Raw genomic sequence first — 26328 nt, 5'->3', positions numbered from 1 at the left:
TTACTGTATTTTCCCTTTTTCGTTTAATAAATTGGGTAATACGAGTGTAATGGTGACTAAAGGGTGTTTTTTCATGTCCTCTATGCTCTAACTCCAAAAATATTTGATTTACAAATAAGGAATCCTACTTCGCGGAATTTCATTTATTACGGTAGTGTCTAGAACCGATTAACCGGGATAAACGAGGGTTCACTGTATATAGAAACTAAGTCAAAAGTACCCAATTAGGAACATATTGCCAGGTGTATTTTCTTTTGGGTGGTATATAAAAATACTCAAGTTTCTTCTCAGTGGATTGTTGTTCCACCTGGACTACCCATGGGAAAAGGCATAGCAACCTATTCAAAGACCGCTCTGCTTCCCCTGTCCTCCGCCCCACTCCACTTTGGACTTCAATTAAGGTTTACTGACAATCCTTGTAGGAGTACCTGATGATTTGGAGTGACTGTAGAACAGTGTTATATGGAAGGAACTGATGGGTCTTCTTCCCCTTTTGTCTCCAACAAGAGAAGAGGCCTCCTCTATTGAAGTGGTCATTAAGATGAACAAATACGGGAGTGATATGTGGATCATGAGCATTAGGCATGCACACAACCTTGTGCCTGGGAGACTAGATTAAAAGATTACATGATCTGAGAAAAAATGCCTGCCTTTGTCTTGGTATTTATACTTTTAGCAGTGTTTTTGTACAATATTAATCCTTTTGCGATTACTTTTGTTCAGTTTAATGATTTCCAGATCCATCCATATCACAAGATGTTTCATGCTTTTTTCACACTTTCTGAAGGATGAATAATATTCCACTGTATGTATGTACCAGATGTTTGTTTTTTTTAAACAATTCGACTATGGAGCAGTTTCAAGCTTCTTGATATTTTGAACTGTGTTGCCTAGAGTATGAGTGAGCATAGATCTCTGTGATGTGTACCGTACTTCTTTGGGGTATATACCCAGCAGAAATCTTGCTGTATCATATGGGACTTACATTCCCAGTTTCTTTAGGTAGTACCATATTTCTTTCCACAATGGTTGTACCTTTGTACAAGGTTTATTCCTAAGTATGCCATCGTTTGTGTGGCTGTTGTAAAAGATACTGTTTTCTATTTGCCTTTTTAAGAGCTCTTTCCTGGTATATAAGAATTCAATTGATTTCTGCTTCTTACTCTTGTACCTTGCTACCTTACTAACTTCCTTATTTTTTTCTAACAATCTTTTTGTAGGATTTTTAGGAGAATTTCACTCGTTCTCTGCCCAACTGTATTTCCTTGGTTCCTTTTGTTGTCTAATGGTTCTGGCTAAGGCTTTCTTCACAATATTGAATAAGAAAGATGATAAGGGACATCCTTGCCTGGTTCTCATTCTCATGGGAAATGCTTTTAGTTTTTCCCCATTGAATGTCATGTTGATACTTATTTTTTCCATATATAACCCTTATTATGTTGGGAAATTTCCCTTCTGTGACTATTTTGTTGACCGTTTTATCATAAATGGGTGTTAGATACTGCCAAATGCATTTTTTGCATCTAGTCATCTGATTGTGTTGTTCTTATTCTTAGTCTAGTTTTTGCAATAGATTACATTGGTAGCTTTTTGAATGTTGAACCATCCTTGCATCCTGTTATGAATCCCACTTGACCAAGATGAATTCTATTTTTTTTTTTTTGGATGTGTTGGGTTCTATTGGTCAGAATTTTGTTGAAAAAATTTGCCATCTATATTAATTAGGGATATTGGTCTGTAATTTTCTACCTTTGTTGGGTCTCTGCTTGGATTTTGTATCAGAATTAAGCTTACTTCAGAGAATTCAAGTCTGAGAATATGCATTTTTCCCTGCATTCCAGAAAATATGTGTAGAATTGGAAATACCTCTTCCCTGAATACTTAGTAGAATTTCCCTGTGAATCCATCAGATCCTAGGTTTCTCTTGGTTGGAAATTTCTTGATAATTGTCTCTATTTCTTCTTGTGTTATATATCTGTTCACATTTTCAACATCTGTCTTCATTAATTTGCATAGATGGTATCTAGTCATTTGTTTATTCTAGATTATCAAGCTGGTCTTTCCTAGTGTTATTATCCTTTTTATTTCATTTTTATCTGTTGTGATGTCGTCTTTTCATCTCTAATCTTAGATATTAGCATCTTCTCATTTCTTTTCCTTTGCTAAATTTGCTAGTGGTTGGTAAATTTTTGTTAATCCTTCAAAGCACCACCTTTTTGTTTTGCTGATAATCTCCATTATTTTTCTATTTTCCAGTTTATTTATTTCTGCTTTAATCTTTTTTATTTATTTTGTCTTATTATTGGATGATTTATATTGTTGCACTTACTCTATTTGTTGGAAGAATTGTGTTAAGATGTTGCTTTTGGATTTGTCCTCTTTTTTTATGTGTGCATTGATTGCTATCAGTTGCCCTCTAATAACTTCATTTGATATACCTCATATGTTTTGGTATGTTGTTATCATTCTTATTTGTTTGAATAAATTTCTTAATTTCATCGCCTATTTGATCAGTCATTTTGCTGTAGTATGCTGTTCATGCTCCATATGGTTTATGTTCTTATTCTTTTTACTTTATGTTCCCAGTTTTATAGCATTGTGGTCTGAGAACATGGCTTGCAGGATCTTTTTTTTTTTTTAATTTAGTAAGGCTTGCTGTGTTGCCTAACATATGGCCTATTCTAAAGTTTGAACAATGTGAACTGGAGAAGAATGTATACTGTGCATTCTGTTAGGTGGAATTCTCTGTATATGTTTAGAGATCAAGTGTGTTAGTCCAAGTTTACTAAAAAAACAAATCCAGAGACACTATGTGTGTAATGGAGAACTTTATATCAGAAAGCAATTGTATATTAAGAAAAAATCCCATCCCAGTCTAGATAAAGTCCATAAATCTGATATTAGCCCTTATGTCTGATACTAGTCTATAAATTCCTCTTCAGATTCATGCAGTACATGCAATGATATTGAATACAGGAAGATCACAGTTCAGTGGGTAGAAAGAATTGTGGGTCCAGTGATGGTGGAAACATGTCGCTCCATGTGGCTTGACAACACCAAGGCATAGCAGAGAGAAAGTAGGTCCCGCCTCCAGGCAGGAAGAGAGACTATGACCTAATTGACCGGTTAGAATCCACCTCTTCATTCTATTTATCAGGTTGACATGAAATTGTGTAACTTCCACACCAAGATAGCTGATTATTTTAACTCTTTGTCTTAATTGAGTTTCTTTCCTGATGATTGTTCTGAGTAGCATGTTGACTCCTCCTACTATTATTGTTCAACTGTCTATTTCTCTATTCAACTCTGTGAGCATTTGACTGATGTATTTTGAAGGTCTTTCATTGGGGGGTATATATGTACATTATGATAATATATTTTTTTATATTATTCCCTACTCATATAGTGTACATTATTCCTTGGGAATTGAAGAAACAAATGAAACACTGAGTAAGTATGCAAAATGGGGTGGGGCAGATGAGAGAATAAAATAGAAGTTAAAATAATTTTAAGGGATCATATGATTATGCAAAAAAGATTTGAAAAAATAATAAGAAATATATTTTAAGAAGTATAATAAAAATTAATAGGTAAGGGTAATAAAAATTAGTAGGTATCATACAATGAAAACATTTCACAAGGAAAGTAAATAGAAAGAGATAGTGGGAAGGGCCGGAGAAAATGTAAACAAATAATTAGAGCAAAAGAAGAGGATTAATATATATGTATTTGTGTGTATGTGTGTAAATAAAGCCGAAAAGAGTGAAGAGACAGAATAGTAAAGAAAAAAGAAAGAGAGGAGAAATAGAAGAACAAAAATGTCTGAATGTGCAGGGAAAAGAAGGAGAAACATAATTTATTATGAAAAGGATTACTTTTTTAGAATAAATCAGACTCAGTGAAAAACCTTTTTCTATATCCTTTGAGTACTATTATATAGCATAACTTTTAGAAATAAAACAACAGATTATTATAAGTGTCTTATTGTTAAAGGCAATAGTGAACTACAGAATAATTTGTATTGGAGAGCTTTTATGGTTTTCAGGTATTTAAATAGAGACGCTTTTAAGTTTACTTTTAGAAACTAATAGTAATATATGGAAAATCAGAAAAATTAGTTGCTTAGAGAAGAAAAGGAGAAATAAATCAGTCTCCTGTCCTGAGACGAACTTAACACATATGAGCAGGACACATTCTTCCTTTGGGTCTGTGGCAGCAGGAGACACTAGAGTGGACCTGTCGTCTCGGAGATCTGAGTCACACAGAGAACATAACTAAAACAATAACAAATTTGGCTTTATGGAAAACTAGTTGCTTATCAAGATGCTCATTAGCATCACATGATTTGCTTATGATGGTATCTGTTTTTAATGTTAGAATTCCTTTATTGTAAAAATATATATTTAAAATATAGTTCACAAAGATATAGGACAGCTTAGTCAAGGACCTCCAACATGGGACCCGTTTAGTTCCAAAGCAGAGAGCAGGGGTCATTACTCTGACTATTCTCCATTCCCTATGTTTCCTTTGGGTCGGTTGCAGAATTCTAGTGCCAAAGGCTAACTAGGCTGGAAAGCCTTGTAGAGAGAGAGAGCTTATGCATATTTGTGTAGGCTACCACTGAGATAGCCCATGGCCAAGTTTCTATATAGAGTTTCAAAATGAGAGCTCTAGGCCATCGCTTCAAGGGGTTTTTCCATTCCCAGGTTTTTGTTATGACTCTCCCCAATGTTGCATAAAGGTTTATGAGCTTGACTGCTAATTGAAAGGTTGGACGGTTGAGTCTACCCAGAGGCAGCTAGGAAGAAAGGCCTACTTCCCCCAAAGCTTATGATAGTATCTTGACCAAAAGTCTCTTGTGAGATCAGGCCTATGACAGTAATAATCACTGTATGAAGTCTCTGAGTGGGCAATACACCCTGCTACTAACTGAAAGGTTGGATTTTCCAACCTACCTGGAAGCACCATGGAAGAAAGTACTGGTGATCTACTTCTGAAAAAACATCCAATAAACTATCCACTAAAAACCCTTCAGAGGACTTTAATCTGATACACTTGGGATCCCCACCACATGGAAGTGACTCAAGGTTAGTTGGTTTAATCACTGTTTAATTCAACAAACAGAAGTGGGTATCTCAATAAGAAAACATCTGTCTAGTTCTGAGATGTTATACAATGTATGTCCAAACAGAAAATTCAAAGCAAATAATGATAGAAAAGTGAAAGTTGAATCAAATTCAGCATCATCATAACCTCCCTTTAAAAAATTTTAACATTTTCAGACTATTCAAATTTATGAAATAAGCCATTTATTTATTTATTTATTTACTGGGGTAATTAAATTCATAAAATAATGTAGATTTGGTAACAAAACCTATTTTTCTAATATAGTTCCGTCTAGTTTCGTTAGCTATAAATATTAGCAAAGAAAAACATTTTGTATCTTGCTGGAACTAATATTGTTTTATCAACCAGAGCCATCATTTCAGTATATATCTAATTTATCTAATTTAGTAGTCAGTAATGTCCTATCTTCTCAATGTAATTATATTATTTTCTACTGAAAAGGTTAAATGCAATTATTTTCCATTTTGGAAGATATTTTCTGTCCCCTGTTGACAGATAGCATCAATAAAGTGTTCTTCTCTGTCATCCCACTCAAACTATCAACTTCTTATGGTTTGTAACTAACTGTAGTTTCTGGTATTACACATGCACCTGGCTTAGTTTTATAAAATATGAACAATAGACTTTGCTACATTAATCACATAGATATATCTGAGCACTCTACTTCCTTCAATGTTATGTTTTTAAATCTCAATCTGAAACTTTCAGAAGCGGGATCTTTTGAAGCAACACTTTAAAAATTCTAAATTATACTAAGCCTTTATGAAAAGAAAACAATTATCTCTAAATGGTGGTTCTCATCTTTTATAATAAAAATTAAATCTCATAAGTATTATATGATACGGGTAGTCAAACTCAACAAACTCACTGTCTTCTAGTAGATTATAACTCATGATCCTATAGTACAGTGTAGAACTTTCTTTGTGGGTTTCCGAATCCATAAATTTTTACAGAAATAGAAAGACTCATCTTTCTCCCTTGGAGCAGTTGGTGGTTTTGAACTGCTGACCTTATGATTAGTAGTCCAATGTTTTACCCTTGATGCTATCAGGGTTTCTGAAAAGGGTGGTAGGCAGGCGCGCGCGCACACACACACACACACAGTTCTGCTGTGTGACCTAAAGTAACCACTCTCTGCTCTTCCTCTCTTCCCTACATATTTTTTCATTACATAATCTTGCCCTTTTATTTTTGGGGGGAGTATCCTTTAAAAGCTCTTCCATTGAAATATAAAAGGGGTTGAAAGTTTATCTAATCTGAAGTAAGTAATAAGACTGTAATTTCTTGGTACCTCTTCTAATTCCCCAGTGTATTCATTTCCTAATTTATTCATTCACAGAAGAGGGCTTACAGACAAAATCGTCAATATAAACCACAGAGTTAAACTTCTAAATGGAAAGCTATAAAATGCCAATTATGTATGGGATAAATTCATAATGTTGATTAAATAAAAGTTAGTATTTTAAAATATAACCCAAAGACAACAAATGTTTGTTAACCTGTTAAATCAAAATGTGATTTATTTATTAGAAGTTAAAATTGCCAAAGCCTCATTTCATATTTCAACTTAAAAATAACACCTCTGATCTCAAAAATAAAACAATTATAACCAAACTGAAAGCATGCACACATCACTTAAATTGGAGATAGTCCAATGTCTTACCTTCATCATGAATTTCTGTAAGGACATAAGGAAAAGAGAGACCGTGTTAAATATCCATAATTTCAAACACTTATTTTAAAATATCTTACTTATAAATTCCTCCTGAACAATAAACAATAAAACATATACAGCCACACACATTCAGTGTTTTACAATAAAGCATAATATCAACTGCATGTTAGAAAAGAGCTGCAACAACTTTTTAAAATGTTTTGTTTTGTATTACTTTTTCTATGAAACATGCCACTGCAATGTGTGCTTCATATTAAGCACTGTAAAAATTAAAGGTACAGGCCCGCAAGTGAACCAAGAGTTTTTGTAGGAAATTAAAATATATATATATATATCTGTATATATATATATATATGCACATTCTTTAAAATATGCCCTAAAAATTCTTCATTTCATCTTTTGTGTAAGAAATTCAATAGTATTAATAAAATCAATGGATTAGAAGTATGTGATTATAGGCAAGTATGCTGTATTTAGCTGTTCATATTATATGCAACATAATAAGAATATCCTTAGATACAAAAAAAAATACTGAGATGTATCTTTCAAAAACATCACAAAAACCTTTTTCTCTTTTTAAAAACAGCCCACCCACTCCCAATTCTACTTTAAAAATGTGGCTAGACCAGAGGATGTACACTGGGACAGATAGGAACCAGAAAAACAGGGAATTCAGAACGGATGATCCCTTCAGGAACACTGGTGAGAGTGGCGATACCGAGAGGGTGGAGGGAAGGGGGGGTAGAAGAGGGGAACCAATTACAAGGATCTACGTATAACCTCCTCCCTGGGGGATGGACAAAAGAAAAGTGGGTGAAGCGAGATGTCAGACAGTATAAGATATGACAAAATAATAATGATTTATAAATTTTCAAGGATTCATGATGAAGGAGAGAGTGGGGAGGGAGGGGGAAAATGAGGAGCTGATATCAAGGGCACAAATAGAAAGCAAATATTTTGAGAATGACAATAGCAACGAATGTACAAACGTGCTTGACACAATGGATGGATATATGAATTGTGATAAGAATTGTACGAACCCCAATAAAGTGATTTTAAAAGCACAGCCTTGCGATTTATATTATATTAGCACTTATTCTGTCTACAAAGCATCATAATCACACACACATACACACATGAAAGTAAGTAAAAAGGAAGTGCTACAAAACAATTGGAACCTTTATTAATGAAAATTCCAATATATGAAACTATTATTTCTAGGAATAGCCTCCACCCAGATCTACACACTTCTAAAAGCAGTGTTTCCACCTCTCTAAGCTTCCCCCAAAGAGTTGTGTGCTCTTTGATTTACACCACATCCAAACCACAGATCCCCTCTCTTGGAGAGACTCAGATCATGCTTCATTCAAATGGACTTTGAGTTGAAGGAACAAAAAGAAATCTTAAGGGACAGGATTGGGGCTATAGGGTGAATTGGAAAGGTTTCCACTGAAATTCTCCTGGAAGAGACCTTGTTCCCGACAAAGGAGTGTGTGGAAAGCTGGGAGGGGAAACAAAATCTTTGGTACAGTTTGTCCACCCTTTTACTCACCAACCCAATTTTCAGTTTTCATAGCTTCTCTTCATAATAGCTCCCCTAATCATCCTATGTTCTTGGTTAAAATTCTATTAAAATTACTCCTTTGCAATCCCCCCAAAATTGTCACCTTAACCTTTAAATTTGTTCTCACTACTTTGAATTATACTGGCCCAGCAGATCCCCTTCAAAGCTACTGTCTCAATTGGACATTTGTTTATTTGTTTATTTTAAGAACCCTAATGAGAATAAAACAAGTATATCTTTATTCGGTGAACTTGTCTATAATCGCTGCTGATTGCACAGGCATAGTTAAATATGTTTTGTTTGGACTAAACCTGTGCATTTATGATCTAGAAACCAGGCAGTAATACTTTTTTTACTCTGTGTGTGTGTGTGTGTGTGTGTTCCTTCACTGTGTGTGTGTGTGTGTGTGTGTGTGTTCCTTCACTTTTGCTAGGTCCATTAAATTTCTCTAAGTTCTTATTTCACTGTTTAAAAAGAGAAAAATGATATATATCCAAAACTAGGGCTACATGTAAGGAAAGTGGATAAATCCTAAGGGAAAATGTTAATGTAAGCATATCCACCTTAATTTTTAAAGAAAACAGCAATGGTTAAGTGTTATAGTAAAAATCATTTTTAAACCTAATTGGATTTTTTAAAACAATTTGCTACAGAACACCATTTCTAATACATAGTTTATTCATAAAATATTTTTTCTTCTGTTTATGGGAATTTCTTTCAAATGTTCTCCTCAGAATTCATCTGTTTTTGTCAGTTTTCTTTGCCAATGTTCTTATCTGATTTTGTCAAGATTAAAGTACTGATTCTCTCTGCACTGTACTACTTTTAAAAACTAATGAAGTTACTGAAGTGCTCGACTCAGAATTTCTCAATTGTTTAAGACTGGAGAAGAAACAAAGACCAGAGGAGAGACAGCTGTCCGTATGGTAAAAATCTGCAAGCTAGTTGAGGCCAGAGGACAAATAATATATTTAAAAATTAAACCTGTCACCATCAAGTTCATGCCAACTCACACTATTTTAAAATGAAAACCAAGAACATAAAAATTTACTTCTAACTTTGTTGATATTAACTTAAAAATAATAATTTTGTGGTCAATTTGCTTTAAACACCGGGTATTCAAAATGTATAACATTATGTGATACTTGAAAAGGATAATCATCCAAGGACAAAGTAGAAAACATAATACACTAAAATAAAAATAATGAATAGGATATCTTGAACTTTATTTAAACATTGTCTAGATAAGATGAAAAGTGTTCAGCAGAACAGGAATCATAACACAAAAACCTCTCAATGTTAATGACATGATAAAAGGAAGAAAAAGAAAATCATACCTAAAGATAAATACTAACGAAACCCACCAGCTTTTAAATTTGAAGAACATTCGTTTTGCTTTTACAATAAATATAAAAGATATACAGAAAAATTACTTACATTAGAACTCTAAGATATATAAGGGATGACTACAAAACCTAGGACTGCTACAAACAGGGTCAATAGTTCTAACATACCAGCTCCTCTGCAAGAGAAAGAGGAGGCTGCATGTGCCCATAACCCTATGTATTGTAGCTATGAGTCTTAATAGACTTCACAGCAGTGGATCTATTTTTTGTTTCATTTTGATAAAGCAGCATGGAGGTCCTTAGACAATACATACGGTTTGTACTTGACTGCCAACCTAAAGGATGATGACTTAACCCATTTAGAAGAAAAGTCTTGGGGATCTGCTTTGATAAAGAAAACTCTACGGAGCAGTTCTCCAAGTAACACGGGGCTATGAGCAGTCAGAATCAATTTAATGGCAACCACCAACAACAATTGGGGTCGATAGCATGAATTCAGGTATTACTTTCTATCTAGTTAGCATATTTGGGGGATGATGATCAATTCTCAAACACAAAGGGGAAGGTTTTATTTCTTTAGAGTCAAAATGCAAGTAGCAGTAACTTAGTGTGCCAGAATTAGATTAATGACTTCAAAATAGACAAATCAGAGGAAGGTGCAACTGTGAGCAAGAGTTGGGGGCATAAAAGCCTCCTGTTATCCATAATGCTGCCTTCATATGAAAAACAGGAAGAGGAATTGCTATGGTTTAACATAAACTTTACTGACCCTAGGTATCAAATAGTTGGCAAAAAAAGCAGAATTTCGGGGGTTTAAATGGAGAGAAAATGTTTTGAGAAACGTAAAACATATTAAATAGCAATATTTTATATGGAAATTACAATCCAGGGTTGGCCATCAGGAGAATGTAAAATTGTATCATCGTATTATTGATGCAAAGCAAGAAAAAGCAATCCGGACAATGTAATGCCTTTTGATTCAATCTTGAATTCTTTTAAGTTTGATTCCAACTTACGGAAATAAAATATTATTTTAAAAATTAATATCCTGAATTTGAATAGGTCTTTGAACTTTTCAGAGAAGTTTTATTGAAATTTCTCCTCAAAAACTATGTAAAGAATTTGCAGCAAGTCAACAAAATGAACAGTTGGTGAGAGGAGGAGTGCTGTCATAAAAGAATTACAAATGCAACAGCCTGATATTAAGGCCAAAGTTAGGCTTACAAGTCTTCTTAGCAATAGATTTTTATTAAAGTAGTAAAAATGTGCTGTGTTGCACATAAAATAAGCATATAATTTAAATTTCTTTTGTTACTATTTCTCTCTTTGGATTAAAATGCACTCTCCAGAATGTTTCAATGGGTAATCTCGCCTTTTTTTTTTTTGAAAGAGGAACTGTCTATTAAACTTTATGATATTAAAAAAAAAGTTTTCACCATCTAAGACTGGTTTAGTGATGCCTGTTTAAAATTACTAATGTCCCAACAAATTTTAAGAGGCAAAATAAAATTAAGATGAAATAAAAAATTCTAAATCCAAAGCCTGTATCATAATAGCACCCATAGATATGTATATTTGTGAATAACATTGGCAATATATTTCATAATGCAAATATCCTGCATAAATGCTTAACTCTCTAGGGCCCCCATAGCTGAAAATATCCAAGAATGCACTAATAGACAAACATGTTGACTGCAGGCTCAGGAAACAATGAAAGGAAACCGCTTACAGTAGAGAACAGAACAATGATCATATATCGAGATAGCCCATAGCACTGTTCTCCATTTATGGTCCTGTCTGTCACTGGTAACAACTAATAAGTACATGCTGCTGCTTAAAAGCCTAATTACAGAAAGCGTTGCACAGACTGTGCTTAAATTGATTGTATTTTCTTTTTAAATAATCTAATTTCTCTCTAAAATGGAAAAAGAAAATAAGTGATTCTAATAAGCTACTATAAGCCCTAACACCAATATCGCTGAAACATGTGCATAAATCACTGAGGTGTGTGGCTGCCTAAATTATGAAGTAGAAGTAGTATGGAGGGATTTGTGTCTCCACAGTTTATCTCAAGAGAGAATTTCCCTAAATCAGAAATAATAAATTAATCATTACAGGATACTTGCAAAACAACAATCTGATGATATACAGTATCTTCTATACTCAGATCATTAATTACATATAAAATGTAGTCTCTACAATGAAATGGAAGATTCAACACATTTTTCCAGTTAGTTCAAATACGAATGAACCTTGATAAAAAACATTTCACAAACCATCACATGACAGAAATAAATATACAATGCATTTTTTAACCTTTGTACATGTTATCTAGAAAGACCAGTCCCTGGAAAAGCACATCACGCTTGGTAAGGAGCAGTGACAAAAAGGGAGACCCTCAACGAGATGGGCCGACACGACTCTTGTGAGGATGGCACAGGCTGGCAGTATTTTCTTCCACTGTGCACAGTCTCTATGTGCTGGAACCAGCTCAATGGCTCCTCATAACATGATTTTAAGATATTTTAAATTATTTTGTATTTTAACAATTACCATAGCATGTGTATATGTAAAAAGTATATGCATACAACTTATTCTGCCTATGGGCAATGCTTCATAGAAAACAAACCCTTTGCTCCTATCCCCACTCACAACCTGCATCGTAGGCCTCCTTAATGGTCAAGAGGGTAAAGGTAAGGCAGGGTAGATGGGAGTAACAATCACTCTTTAACCTAGAACTCAGAAAGTTCATTCTCTCTGTGCATGAAGAGCAGCTTTAGATCACTCCGTGGGCTTATGTTTAAGAAAGTGCACAAATGTGCACAGAATATTGGAGGAGAGAGAGATAAACGAAAGGAGAGAAAGAGAGAAACCAACTGATTTGCCCTTTGTAAAATCAACCAGAGTATTAACAGAACACTTACGTTAAAGGCCATTGTAACTTCCACATATAATTTTATGGATTGCCCTTTGTAAAATTGCCAACTGATTTGCCCTTTGTAAAATCAACCAGAGTATTAACAGAACACTTACGTTAAAGGGCATTGTATAACTTCCACATATAATTTTAGGGCTTGTAAATATCTTAAAACCTGAGGCAGTTAAACACACCCTATAGGGCATAGGTTCTCAACCTGTAGGTCATGACTGCTTTGGTGGTCAAATGTCCCTTTCACAGGGGTCGCCTGATTCATAACAGTAGCAAAATTATAGTTGTGAAGTAGCAACGAAAATAATTTTATGGTTGGGGGTCTCCACAACATGAGGAACTGTATTAAAGGGTCATGGCATTAGGAAGGTTGAGAACCACTGCTATAGGGAAACAAGAATAAAAGATGTTAAAAGGGGAAGTCAGTGCCAGAACAAAATAGTGGTCAGTCCTATGTACTGTAAGCCACACAATAATGGCTCAAGTAGCTACAGTAAATCACTGATTATCAGCTTGTTCCCATAGCTGGCAACCACACCAAATCTGTTAGAAAAGCTCAGATGTGGAGAGGATAGTTTCATCAAAAGAGGGGGTGGGTTTCTTAAAGAGAAGCTCTAAGCCCACTAACTTCTAAGGTTGCCTTCACTTCAAGCCTAGTGGGGATAGCTTCAGCAAGACTTGTGCTTCCAGGGGCTGAAACTCAGTATAAAAGTATCCATGATGCCTAGAGATTGACTAGCAAGAAGCTTATTGAAGTGGCCTGTGACAAAGGAGAACTGGGAAGTGATTGCACTATCCCCAAACAAATGGAGGCTACCCTAGGTAATGCCAACGTGGAAAGATCCATCTCAGATGCTAATTGGAAGGTCCAAGAAATCTGAGCACAAAAACATTCAGGGACCAAATACATAATCATTAATGACCATAGAAAAGATTTGTATGGCTACAGAAAGAAAACTTCAGGCCAGCAAATTCTGGTAATAGGAAATTCCTGCAAAAACCTCTCAAGCACCCACAAGAAAGAGTCAGCCTTAAATATTTGGCATGTCTGATGATTATCATCAAAGGAGACATTACCTGCCAGCATCCTCTTCTCCCTCCTTCCCATGGTACCTCATGACACCTTCCTAGAAATAACCCCAATGACGGAGGAGAATGGCCCCAGGGAGCAGTAGTTTTAAGCAGGTAGGCAACAGTAAAAATTGATTTCTGGGGCCCTCCATGTACCCATGACAGAAGTTCAATCTTCCTAAGAGGTTTCAGTAGATCTTCCAGAAATCCAGACTATGAAGAAAGGTCTGGTGAGATAACTTCCAAAAAGCAGTCCAAGAAAACACTATAAATAACAATTAATCTGCAACTGCTCGTGGGGATGGTACAGGAACAGATAATTTTTTTATTTTACTATGTATGGTATCAATGTAAGTTGAGGACCAACTCAATGGCTGCTTAGAACACTGGCAAACATATGAAATTTGAACTTTCTTATTTTTTTAATCATGTTATTGGGGGCTCATACAACTCATCACAATCCATACATACAGCCATTGTGTCAAGCATATTTATACATTTGTTGCTATCATCATTCTCCAAACATTTTCTTTCTACTGGAGACCTTGGTATCAGCTCCTCATTTTCCCCTCCCTCACTCACCCTCCCTTCCTCACAAACCCTTGATAATTTATAATTTTTTTTTTCATGTTTTACACAGACCGATGCCTCCCTTTACTCACTTTTCTGTTGTCTGTCCACCAGGGAGGGATTTATATGTAGGGTACTGTGATCGGTTCCCCCTTTCTCTCCCCACCTTTCCCTTACCCTCCCGGTACTGCCACTCTCGCCACTGGTCCTGAAGGGATCATCTGTCCTGGATTCCCTGTGTTTCCAGCCCCTATCTGTACCAGTGCACATCCTCTGGTCTAGCCAAATTTGTAAGGTAGAATTGGGATCATGTTAGTTGGGGGAAGGAAGCATTAAGGAACTAGAGGAAAGTTGTATGTTTCCTTGGTAAGAAATAGTTTTATGTCTAAAATGTACTAAGACACATAAATATAATAATGATTATCAGTGCTCTAAAATAAATCCAGTGGAATCTTTTCATGCCTAAATGAACATGTTTTAATATATATGTGCTTTCTCATTGATATAATAGTAAATATTATAGGGCTAGAAAGAGCTAGTTCAGATTCTAATCCTATAGACAAGAATACTATGACCCATAAATAGCTTACATCAGACTACAGCAATAGTTACCGGTAAATCTAAGCTTCATGATTTTCAATAAAGAGGATTTACATATCACAAAACTAGAAAGTATTCTTTACTCTGAGGATTTACAAATAAATGAAGTGAAATATATTTTAAGTTGAGAGTTGTTACATAAAAAAGAAAAGAAAAAACTGCATAGTGAGGCAGATAAAAATCAAACAAAATGTAAACGGAAGAACTGGGAAAACAGTACTATTCATGCGTGTGTTTCTATATCCTATGTCCAAACAACTGAAAGAAACTAGTGGTTGGTTCAAGAAATATCAGTCTGGATATGGCATAGAAATGATGCAAAGAAAGAATGAAAATGCAAAGATGAAGAAAAGGCAGATAACTAATCTCAGAATGATAAATTGAGTGTGTGTGCGTGGGTGGACATAGAAACATAGAGGTGGAATATCTGTTCTTAGAAACAGGCTTCTATTTCCAAGGTAAGAAAACTAATAAGGCATGGATTAGAACTATAACTATAAGAATAAATTAAAGTTAGGAACTTGTGAAAGAAACAAACATTTGAATAAAATTAATAATAACTTAGTTGTGAAGGGAAGGATGATGAATTCAATTTGCACACAGGAATATAGAAGTGGCAGTACTCAAATTTCCACATGATATCACCATTATGGGAGATCTGAAAAGAATCTTTACAATATATGAGGCTAAAAGAAGCAGGAAAAAAATGAAAAAAAAATCTGTAATTCGCCAGGCAAGCACACTGCTGTTCAAAAAATTCTAATGTATGGACACTACAAAGTTATTGAAAAGGCGCGATATTCTCAAAGTATTGCTTCAGGAAAACTGGATTCCAGAACTAAGAAAGGTGGTGAACCTATTAATGAAGCGATCGGCTAAGTGGATCTTAAGTGATTCATTTGATAAGTCACAGGGGCAAATAGAACAATGAAAACCATCACTGTTCATGTGCTCTTGAAAAAAATAAGTGGAATGATCTGTGTTGCTCTGATTACTACTCATAATAATGGAGTTCTCCTTTCTTGACCTCCTCCCTTCCTTTTGCTCCTTCCCTCCACCATTCATTTATTTATTTTGTGGGATAAGAAAAGAAGAAAACCAGGGTTGGCAAGGTTAATCCTAAACCCAGTCTCCAGAATCCTGCATTCTTTCCGCATGACACTATCATTCACCTCACCTTTATAAGACCACATGAATACATATCTACTTTCTTTCTTATTGCACAGGGAAAAACTTTAGGATTAAATAGGAAATTGTTAAATTAAACAGGCAAGGTTTATTGGCAAAGATATACTGTATTAATAATCAATTCCTTTCTGTTGGCCTAAAGCATATTATAATTATAAAGGCAATTATATAGAAACTACATGATTCTAGGACTGCAGTTTATCTTAGTATATACCATTTAAGTAGAACCAAAACTAAAAATGTATAAGGAGCAAATGATATAAAAAGGCCTATAAAAGATATGTTCATTACACATAGAAGTTATTTTGAACACGAATACTACAAGCTACATTAGAAAGCAAAATGAAAAGATGAGAGGCAACAGCAAACATGCACTTAATTAAACCACAATTTGTATATAAATACATATAAACACATACCCATTTATCCACATCAACTTGCTGTGGAAAGAAAACAATAAACAAATAATCAAATAGCTACCAATGTATAAATCAGTATCATTTAAAGGAATTAAAATGCTATCCTTGCACCCAAATCTACATGGTAGAGAACACTATTCCAAAACTCTTAATTACTAACATTTAATCTCCTGAAACAAAAATATTCATTGATCTAGTAATTAAAATTTGAAAAATAAGCTAGAAATCCATGAGGTATACAAAATAACAATAATGCAATGCATTCAAAAACAAACAGTGAATATTTGCCTAGCTCTTAAACCTTGAAGTCTTTTAATTTGGGAACTACTAGTTATTATTAGCCTCTTCACAGAAGGAGTTAAGCCTTAAAATATCCTAAAAAGATCTAAGCCTCAAAAACCTACAGGCCAATTCTTCTCTGCCCTATCCAGTCTCTGTGAGTCCATATCAAATCCACAGTTCAATTCAGACATATGGCACCTAACTATAATGCGTATTTACTGAAATTTACGGAAAGCAAAAACATTTATATAAATCTTTCTGCTTTTATAAAATTTTACAATATGAAATAAGGCAGGCCTTAACAAATAATTTTGAAAATATGTCACAATCAAATAAATTTTAAAACTCCCTTTCTTAATACAAGTATATTGATTTCACAATCACTGTGTGACTTTTAAAAAAGCAAATAAATATATTTTTAATGATTTTATTGAAATATACCTCATATATCAGACAATTCAATTACTCAATCATATTAAGATTTCTGCAATCATTACATTCAAATTCAGGACATACTCTTATCAAACTCGTTGTGAGCTCCCCATTTCCCCCCATCCATCTCTGCTGTTCTCCCAGGCAATTATCAATCCAGTTACTATGTCTGTAGATCTGCCTATCCTGGATTTCATATACATAAAATTGTACAAAACACAAACAGGAAGCAAACAAGCAAAAATGATTCAATTATATATAGAAAACCTTCAATAAAAAAGAAAGCAGGGGCAAAAAAGCAGAAAATATTAAAAACTGAAATAACTGTAAAATGAGTCTAAAGGTTAGATCAAATGATAAGGTATTACATTTTAACCCAACTACATCTGCCATAATTAACTTCACAAAACTCTCTGTCTCATAGGAAGGCTATTCATATTACTTGACTAGAGTCAGAGAGGATTTACCACAGGCTCACTTTTTGCAGGGACACTACAAATGGATGCGTTGCTTCCATTATCATCTGTAGGCTACTGCAAACCATGTGTTAACAACTTAAGCTCTGATATGATTCCCTTCTTTGGATTTGTGTCTTATTATTTGCAATCTTAGATCACACAGGCTAGTGTGCTTCTTTTAAGTGGACTCAGTTGATGTCTCACTTTAAGGCAGCTTTTTTTAAGACAAGCCTTTAAGATCCCTAATGTCATTCTTCTGCTAGCCGGGCACCATCTGTTTTCTTGATCACACTTTGCTATAGCACCCATAACTTCAGTGATCTCTTCATGAGGGTGATCTTCAAGCAGGGCCACGCTATAAGACCTAATTTTTCTTAGATTGGGGCTAGAATTAAGTGTGAGCACAAAGTCTATTCGTGTGTCTATGGTTTATATAAGTCTATGGTTCACTTGAGAGACATTATTATCATTTTATGATAGAGAACATTATCAATCATCCCCCTGAGGCAAAAGGTAAATCTATTGATGGTGGTATTAATTTAGCCAAGTGTACAGAATCTAAAACATTGTTGATATAAGGAAATTATACATGTATAAACAGCTTGCAATACATGAATTATTGATTTATTCAGATTAAACATTTGTACAGATTAAAGTGACTGTTGGTGTTGAGACTAGGCAACAGGCATCAGAAGATTCACAACAAACAGTAAACAAACAAACAAAAATGCATTGGTGAGAGTGGAGGGGGGTTGGAGCAGAGACCCAAAATCCATCTTGGGACAATGGAACCTCCCCCCACAGAGGGGTAGCAGGGAGAGGGTAAGTCAATCAGGGTGCAGTAGAGCACTAATGGGTCACGCAATATACCTCTGGTCCCTAGAGGCCTCCTCACCCCCCACCCCCACCCACGCTATCATGACTCCAATGCTGCCTCCTAATCTAGACTAGACCGGAACATGTATGTAGGTACAGGCAAGAGATGAAACTCACAACACATGGAACACAGGAACAGGAATGGGAATAGAGATACGAAAAGGGTAGGGGGAAGGGGGGGAAATGGGGAGGGTGGGGGGTACCGATGGCAATGAATAGCACATAACCACACAACCCCAGTTAGAGGAAGAACAACAGAAACCAGAGGGGAAAGGAGAAGGCGGTAAGAGTGAGATTTGAAAATAATTAACAAATCTACAATCTATCAGGGGGCCAAGAGGGTTTGGGGAGGGGAGGAGGGAGGGAAAAAAGGAGGAGCTGATCCCAAGGGCTCAACGGAAAGTAAATGTCTAGAAAAGAATGATGGCATATAAGTACAAATATGTCGGATACGAGTTGTAAGAGCCCCCAATAAAATGGACAGAAAAAAAAAAAGAAGAAAGGTCTGACAATCTCCTTCCAAAAGCTTTCTGGTGCTCAATTCTACTCTGATAGACATAGGGTCACTATGAGCCATAATTAACTTTATTACAACTGATACTGTTAAGTAATCTCAACATGCTATTTTCTTATATTTACTTTCAAAAATATTCCTTCTCTCACTCAATAGCATGACAAAGTAGTAGGGGGAGGGGCGCAGAATCTTGCATTAAAACTGCTATTGCAATAGCAGAAACACAATTGTTACATTTTCCTGGTCCGCAGTGCAGAAACACTCTCGTACAATCCCTTCCAACAGTGAATGCTAAACATCTAGCAAACAAAGAACATCATTGCAACCTGAGTGGAATAAATGTGATGACAGGAGACCAGAGTCCTGCCCTCATGGGAGTTCACATTCTAGTGGAAGCTGCACCCAGTAGACAAACAAAGAATACTTAGTATGTCAGCAGGCAACAAGTGCTTGGGAGAAAGAAAAACAAACAAACAAGAAAGTGTATGGGTTGAGCTAGGTGGAATAATAGGAGGGATATCATTTGATAAAGGGGAGTAAAGAGTAGAAGCATTAGAGCCAATAAATTTAGAACTTTACGAGAATAAAAGTTCAGAGCAATTGGCTGTTGTTATTGTTGTTAGCCATCCATGAGTCAGCTCTCAACTCATGGTAATCCTATACACAAAAGAACAGAAAAATGCCCAGTTCTGCCATTCCCATGAGTGATTGTGGATCAAACGGATGTGAACTATGGGGTTGTTTATTTGGATTTTGCAAGTAGTTTTCCTGTCCTTTCTTCTAAGGTTGCCTCAGTGTGGACCACCACTGACACTTCTTCAGCAGAGTTCATGGGATGTACTGGATGGCATTCAAGCCTGGACTCCCACACAGAAGACAAGAATTCTATCACTGAACTAGCTCTGCTCCTTAGCAGTTATGAATATCTTTATATCCCTTGTATACCTGTGAATAGTTTATCACAAAAATTTACCATTTGATTCATTTGCTATCAAATATTCACACATGAAAAATATTCTTGTAGCATAAATTCAAAAGAAATCTGAGGATATCCAAATTGAATGACAGTAATCAAAAGAAATTCTACGTCAAGATTCATAATCTAAAACAGGGCATAGCTCTGCCACTGTGATTAAATTGCATGCTGATTAAATTGAACGCCTAATTGAGTTTGATGCTAGGATCTCTGGAGTTCATGGAAACTACAACCCTCAAATATTTATCAATATGGAGCACTCGTTGCTTGAGTAGAAATAGAATTTCTTCAGACAGAAGGTCAAAAAGACAGAAAGAAGGTTTTACTTGTAAAGTACTAAATCATCCCCCATTCTAGCTTACAAATCAGGCTAGACCAGAGCAAGTACACTGGTATTGATAAGAGCTTCGAACACAGGTAATATAGGACAGAAAAACCCTTCGGGGCCAATAATGAGCGTAGCAATAACAGGAGGGGAATGGGAAGGTGATGGAAGAAAGGGGGAACCAATCAAATAATTGACATACAACCCCCTCCAAGAGGGATGAACAAAAAAAGTGAGTGAAAGGAGTCAGTGGACAGTGTAAAACATGAAAAAATAATAATTTATAAATTATCAAGGGTTCATGAAGGGGGAAGGGTGGGGGGTGGGGAAAATGAGTTGATATCAAGGGCTCAAGTAGAAAGAAATTATTTTGAAAATAATGGTAACATATGTACAAATGTGCTTGACACAATGGATGGATGTATAGATTGTGATAAGAGCTGTGAGCACTCCCAATAAAATGATTTTAAAAAGGGGGGAAGGCATCTCTTTATGTAGTTGTGACTTTAGATAACATGATGATTAAAGGCAATATTGTTAGTAAGATCGTTAGTAAGCTAAGAAATGCTAAGCTTCTGTTAGCATTATAGCTCTATCTCTGAAGTAGTATTTTTGGTTTTGGAGATTAATTTTTTAAAACCTTTATTTAAAATAGAAGTGAATGTGTTCTTCCCTACAATGGGTCAACAAACTTTTAAGACAAAAGAACCAATGCTATCCCTCTCAAGAATTTAAAAATTATTTGAGATCCATAAATACATTTAACAAAGAAACAACATCACCATTACCTGAGTAATATCCTTTAAAATTGTCAACTTTACTTCAAATCCACATGTAAGTACCAAAAGAGCTGCATATGGCTCTAGAGTCGCAGTTTGTTGACCCCTGTCTTGGACCAAAGGTTGCAAGAAAAATTGTTTTTTACACTTGAAAATATTTAGAATAGAAAGAAGAATCTTTTGTGACATATGAAATTCACATAAATTTAAGTTATCAGTATCCATAAATAGTTTTAATGGCACACAGTCAGGCCTACTAGTTTATGTGTTGTCTATAGCTGAGTTTCATCTACAACAGAATTTAATAGTGGGAACAGGATTGTATGGTTTTTACCCAAAATTGTCCCTAAACACAAATGTAAGACTTCTTGGAAGACAGTGTGAAGTGATTAAACTTACACTATTTGCCATCTAGTTGACCCTTGTGTGTCTGAGTGGATTTGAACCTCTTTGAAACGTCAACCTTTTTGTTAACATCTGAGTGTAATTAACTGTCTGTACCACCCAGGGACATCTAAATTATACTCAAACTCACAGCCATTCAGTGGATTCCAACTCATGGTGACTCTACTGGACAAAGTAGAACTGCCCCTGTGAGTTTCCAAGGCTGTAAATCTTTACAAGATCAGAAATTCTCACCTTTCTTCCACATAGCAGCTGGTGGGTTTGAAATGATGACCGTGCAGTTAGCAGCGCAAATTTGAGAACTGTTGTTTCAGCTATACATGGCTCCCACTGCCATAAAATCTAAAGTGTAAACAGAAGAATTCGTTCGGCTTTTCACATTTGATCTGTTGAGAACATGGTGTAATCTGAAGGAACCCCAGTGGTATAGTGGGTAAGGAGTTGGGCTGCTGACAACAAGGTCTACAGTCTGAAAACACTAGCTGCTCCAGAAACCAACAAGGGCCACTCTGCCTGGTGCTAGGAGTCAGAATCAATGCGACAGCAGTGAGTTTGGTTTTGAGTTAGGTGCTCATCCGAACATGGGATAGCATTGGATTAGAGATCCTTTTCTCGGTGCTCTCATTGAACTATTGACTACTTAAACATGCTTCATGCTGCACTAGCATTATTTACGTATCTTCTCTCTTCACTATTGGGTTGCTACATTGCTTAAAAGCAAAGATGCATTATTATTTATCTCTGTATCCTCAGCTCAGAACTCACAATAGTTACTCAATGTTGTTGTGAGTTGAGTGCTTCGTGAACCAGCTGGGTGAGAAGAGGTGTGGGCTTTCTGAAAGGCCTGTGTCCCAAGTTGGAGATAACTCAGCATAGATTTTGTTCCCTTTTCTTAGATAGGACTCTACAGACCCCATTTCTAAATAAAGTCACATGCTGAAGTTCCAGGAGGACATGAATTTTTAAACATTACTTCACCCATTATAGGTTTTATTATTGATTATGTCCCCTTAAAATAAAGTTGAAGTCTTAAGCTGTGTTTGGACAAAGGGTTTTAATTTTGTTATAGTTATGTTTTATTAAGTGATACCAGAGTAGAGTGAATCCTAAGTCTAATCACTTCTAAGTTGCTTCTTATAAGAACAATAGAATAGACAAAAACAGACACAGACAGAGAGGGAAGCAAATACAGCCTGAAGACCATCTTACAAGGAAAGGTTGCTAATAAACTAGAAGAGGTCACAAAGTGAGTCAACACAGCTGAGACCCAGATTTTAATTTTAAGTCTCCAGAGCAGGGGTCCTCAAACTTTTTAAACAGGGGGCCAGTTCACTGTCCCTCAGACCCATTGGAGGGCCGGACTATAGTTTAAAAAAAAAAACTATGAACAAATTCCTACGCACACTGCACATATCATATTTTGAAGTAAAAAAACAAATGGGGCAAAAACACCTGGCGGGCTGGATAAATGTCCTAGGCATGTGGCCCGCGGCCTGTAGTTTGAGGACACCTGTTCCAGAGTGTGAGAATATAAAAGGCTGTTGTGTAAAGGCACCTGCTTTTACTGTATTTCTGTTATGACAGTACTAGGCATCTAAGACACAGAAACAAAAATCTCCCTGTAGTTTTGTCCTTACCTGTGGCAAGTGAGTTTTCTGTTATTTTTGGTTTGGTGGCAAGTGATGCCTGGTCTACACATATATTGCTCACGGGTCAGCCAGTAATTTGAGAATAATTTTACACAGAAACGTGGGGCTCCCTCTCTCTGGCTCTTTTTCTTTTCAGGCTTACCTCACTCCCGAAGGCTTGAATTCTACCCTCAGAAAAACAGTGTGTTTTCCTTAAGACCTTAGTCACCTCTTGTTATTTATTTCAGTCTACCTTTAGTTTTTAAAAGGTCCTAAAAATATGGAACTCTCCATATACAAACTGAGTCTTTCAAATGTCATTCCTCTCTACAATCTACCTGTTTCAGTTAATACTCTAGTGTCTTAAGGTCATTGGATTGTTTGTATGTTAATAATATTCTGTCTGTTGTTCATATTCTTTTTTCCAGAAGGATCAGGTGTGGTTGGCACTTAGACATCCATTTTCAAAGCTGAAATGATAATAATTGTGATAATAACATACACACAATGCTTTATAAAAGCCAAGTAACAGTTCCAAGCACTCATATTAAATTGTTTAAATCTCAAAACATTCTCACGAGAACAATACTATTATTATCTCTACAAAGGAGAAAACTGAGGCACAATAATATTATGCAAAGCATTTGAACATTTGCTCTACATGCTTAACCACTGTTCAGTACAGCATGTTAGAGGCTGCCAAGGCAGTTCTGATACATAATGATCCTTTGCACAACAGAACGAAACACTGCCCAGTCCTGCACCATCCTAACAATTGTTGTTATGTTGGGGCCCATTGTAGCAGCTACTGTATCAATCCATCTTGTCAAGGGTCCTTGTGTTAGGCTGGGTTGTTTAGAGAAACAAAACAGATGACATTTGTATGTGTGTGAGAAGGAACTTTTTATCAAGAGGACATCCAGCGCAATTCAACTCAAATCCATGACTGCTGCAATGTGGAGCGCACTTCCGACTTGTGTAGTTGCAGGCTGAAGACAAAGAACAGTGAAGTAAGATGCAGGGAGATCATATGCTGGTGAGGGCACAGTACCATGGAACCAAGGTCGGTGGGAAGACAGCAGCGTGACAGCTCCCATGGGCCACCCCTATGGGCACACACAGAGTCCAAGGGGTGAGGAAGGTGAAGGGGCAGACAGAGGGGAGAAGAGTTCTCCCTTTCTCTCTTACAAAAAAGGCCACACCTTTTCAATCTTCTTCCTTATTCAATGTTCAACTTTTACATGCATATGAGCCAAGTGAAAATGCCGTGGCTTGAATCAGGCTGGCCACATTCAAAGCAGTCCTCAAAGTAACATCCTTGATTTTCAACACCTTAAAGAAGGCTTCTGCAGCAGATTTCCTCAATGCAATCTGTTGTTTGATCTCTTGACAGCTGGTTCCATAAGCATTGATTCTGGATTCAAGGAACACAAAATTCTTAATGACTTCAATCAATTCTCCATTTATGAGATGTTACCTATTGGACCAGGTGTGAGGATTTGGTTTTTCTATACATTGAGTTGTAATCCATACTGAAAATCTTCGTCAACAAGTGCTTCAAGTCCTCACTTCCAGCAAGCAAGGTTGTGTCATCTGGATATCACAGGCTGTTAATAATCCTGGGTTCTAACTTGATGTCACATTCTTCTTCACATAATCCAGCTTCTCTGATGATTTATTCAGATTGAGTAAAAATAGTTAGGCACACTTTTCTTGATTTTAAACCACGCAGTATTCTTCATCTGTTTACACAACCACCATTGAATCCATGTACAGGTTCCTCATGTGCAATGAATTCCCATTCTTCTCAAGGATATCCATATTTGTTATGATCCAAAAGGTAAATGTTTAGCATAGTCAATAAGCCACAAGTAAACATCTTTCTGGTATTCTCTGCTTTAAGCCAAGATCCAGGTGATGTCAGCAATGATCTCCATGGTCTACATTGTCTTCTGAACCCCGCCTGAATTTCTGGGAACTCCCTATTAATGTACTGCTGCAATTGTTGTATGATCTTCAGCCAAATTTTACTTGCATGTGATATCAATGATATTTTTCTATAATTTGTGCATTATCTTGGGTCATATTTTTTGGAATGGATATAAATACTGATCTCTTCCAGTTGGTCAGGTAGCTGTCTTCCAAATATCTTGGCATACGTGAGTGCTTCCAGTGTTGCATCAGCTTTTTGAAAACAGTTAATTGGTATTTTGTCAATTACTAGAACCTAGTTTAGGCCAATGCCTTCAGTGCACCATGGACTTGGACCTCTTCTTTCAGTATCATTAGTTCTTAATGTTACTACCTTGAAATGGCTGGATGTTGACTGTACTTTTTAGTCCAGTGACTCTGTGTATCCTTTTTCTTCTTTAGATGCTTCTTACATTTTTCAATATTTTGCCCATAGAATCTTTCAGTATTGCAACTCCATACTTGAATTTTTTTTCTTAAGGTCTTTCAAAAAGCTAAATGTGTCCTTTCTTCTTCGTTTTCTTACTCTGTCTTTGTCCATTACATTATAATACTTTGTCTTCTTAAGCTGTCCTTTGAAATTTTCTGGACAGCTTTTTTACTACATCATTTCATCCATTTGGCTTAACTACTCTACAATTAAAAGCAAGTTTCAGCATCTCTACTAACATCCACTTTCATCTTGTTTTCCTTTCCTGTCATTGTTAATGACTTTTTGCATTCCTCATGTATGATAGTCTTGGTTTCATTTCACAGTTCATCAGATCTTCTGTTCTTAAGATGCTTTTCAAAATTCAAGTGGGATATACACCAGCTTGTGTTTTCAGTCTCATGAATATGCTTTAAGTTTCTTCAATTTCAAACCAAACTTACATATGAGCAATGGATGGTCTGTTCCAGAGTCAGCCCTAGTGTGTTTTTGGCTGCTGATATTGATTTGAACTTCTCCATTATCTCTTTACACTGATAAAATCAATTTTACTTACGTGTATTGCATCTGGAGAAGTCCATGTGAATAATTGTCATTTATATTGTTGAAAATAGGTATTATGATGAAGAAATTGTTAAGTTTACAAACTTCTGTCATGTAGTCACCATCTTCTTTATCACTGAGGCCACGTTTTCCAACTACTGTTCCTTATTCTTTGTTTTCAACTTTTGAATGCCAATTGCCAATACTTATCAAGGCATCT

The 26328-nt window shown here is 35.8% G+C and overlaps 1 protein-coding gene across 1 annotated transcript in view; it reads right to left on the bottom strand.

Moving 5' to 3' along the window:
* Nucleotides 1–26328, bottom strand: part of RYR2 (ryanodine receptor 2) — an 805653-nt gene that overhangs the window by 591467 nt on the left and 187858 nt on the right. The window contains exons 4-6 of the mRNA XM_045294222.1: nucleotides 21771–21878; nucleotides 16490–16510; nucleotides 6791–6805 (exon numbers count right to left, since the gene is read on the bottom strand). Of these exons, the coding sequence (XP_045150157.1) occupies nucleotides 6791–6805; nucleotides 16490–16510; nucleotides 21771–21878 (144 nt within the window). The remainder of the gene's footprint in view (nucleotides 1–6790; nucleotides 6806–16489; nucleotides 16511–21770; nucleotides 21879–26328) is intronic.

This window comes from Echinops telfairi, unplaced genomic scaffold (assembly GCF_000313985.2).
Source record: "Echinops telfairi isolate 266 unplaced genomic scaffold, ASM31398v2 ScPeMD7_3509;HRSCAF=4178, whole genome shotgun sequence".
Classification (NCBI taxonomy): domain Eukaryota; kingdom Metazoa; phylum Chordata; class Mammalia; order Afrosoricida; family Tenrecidae; genus Echinops; species Echinops telfairi.
The sequence above is the reverse complement of the archived record's forward strand: the minus strand, read 5'-3'. Positions and strand labels throughout refer to the sequence as shown.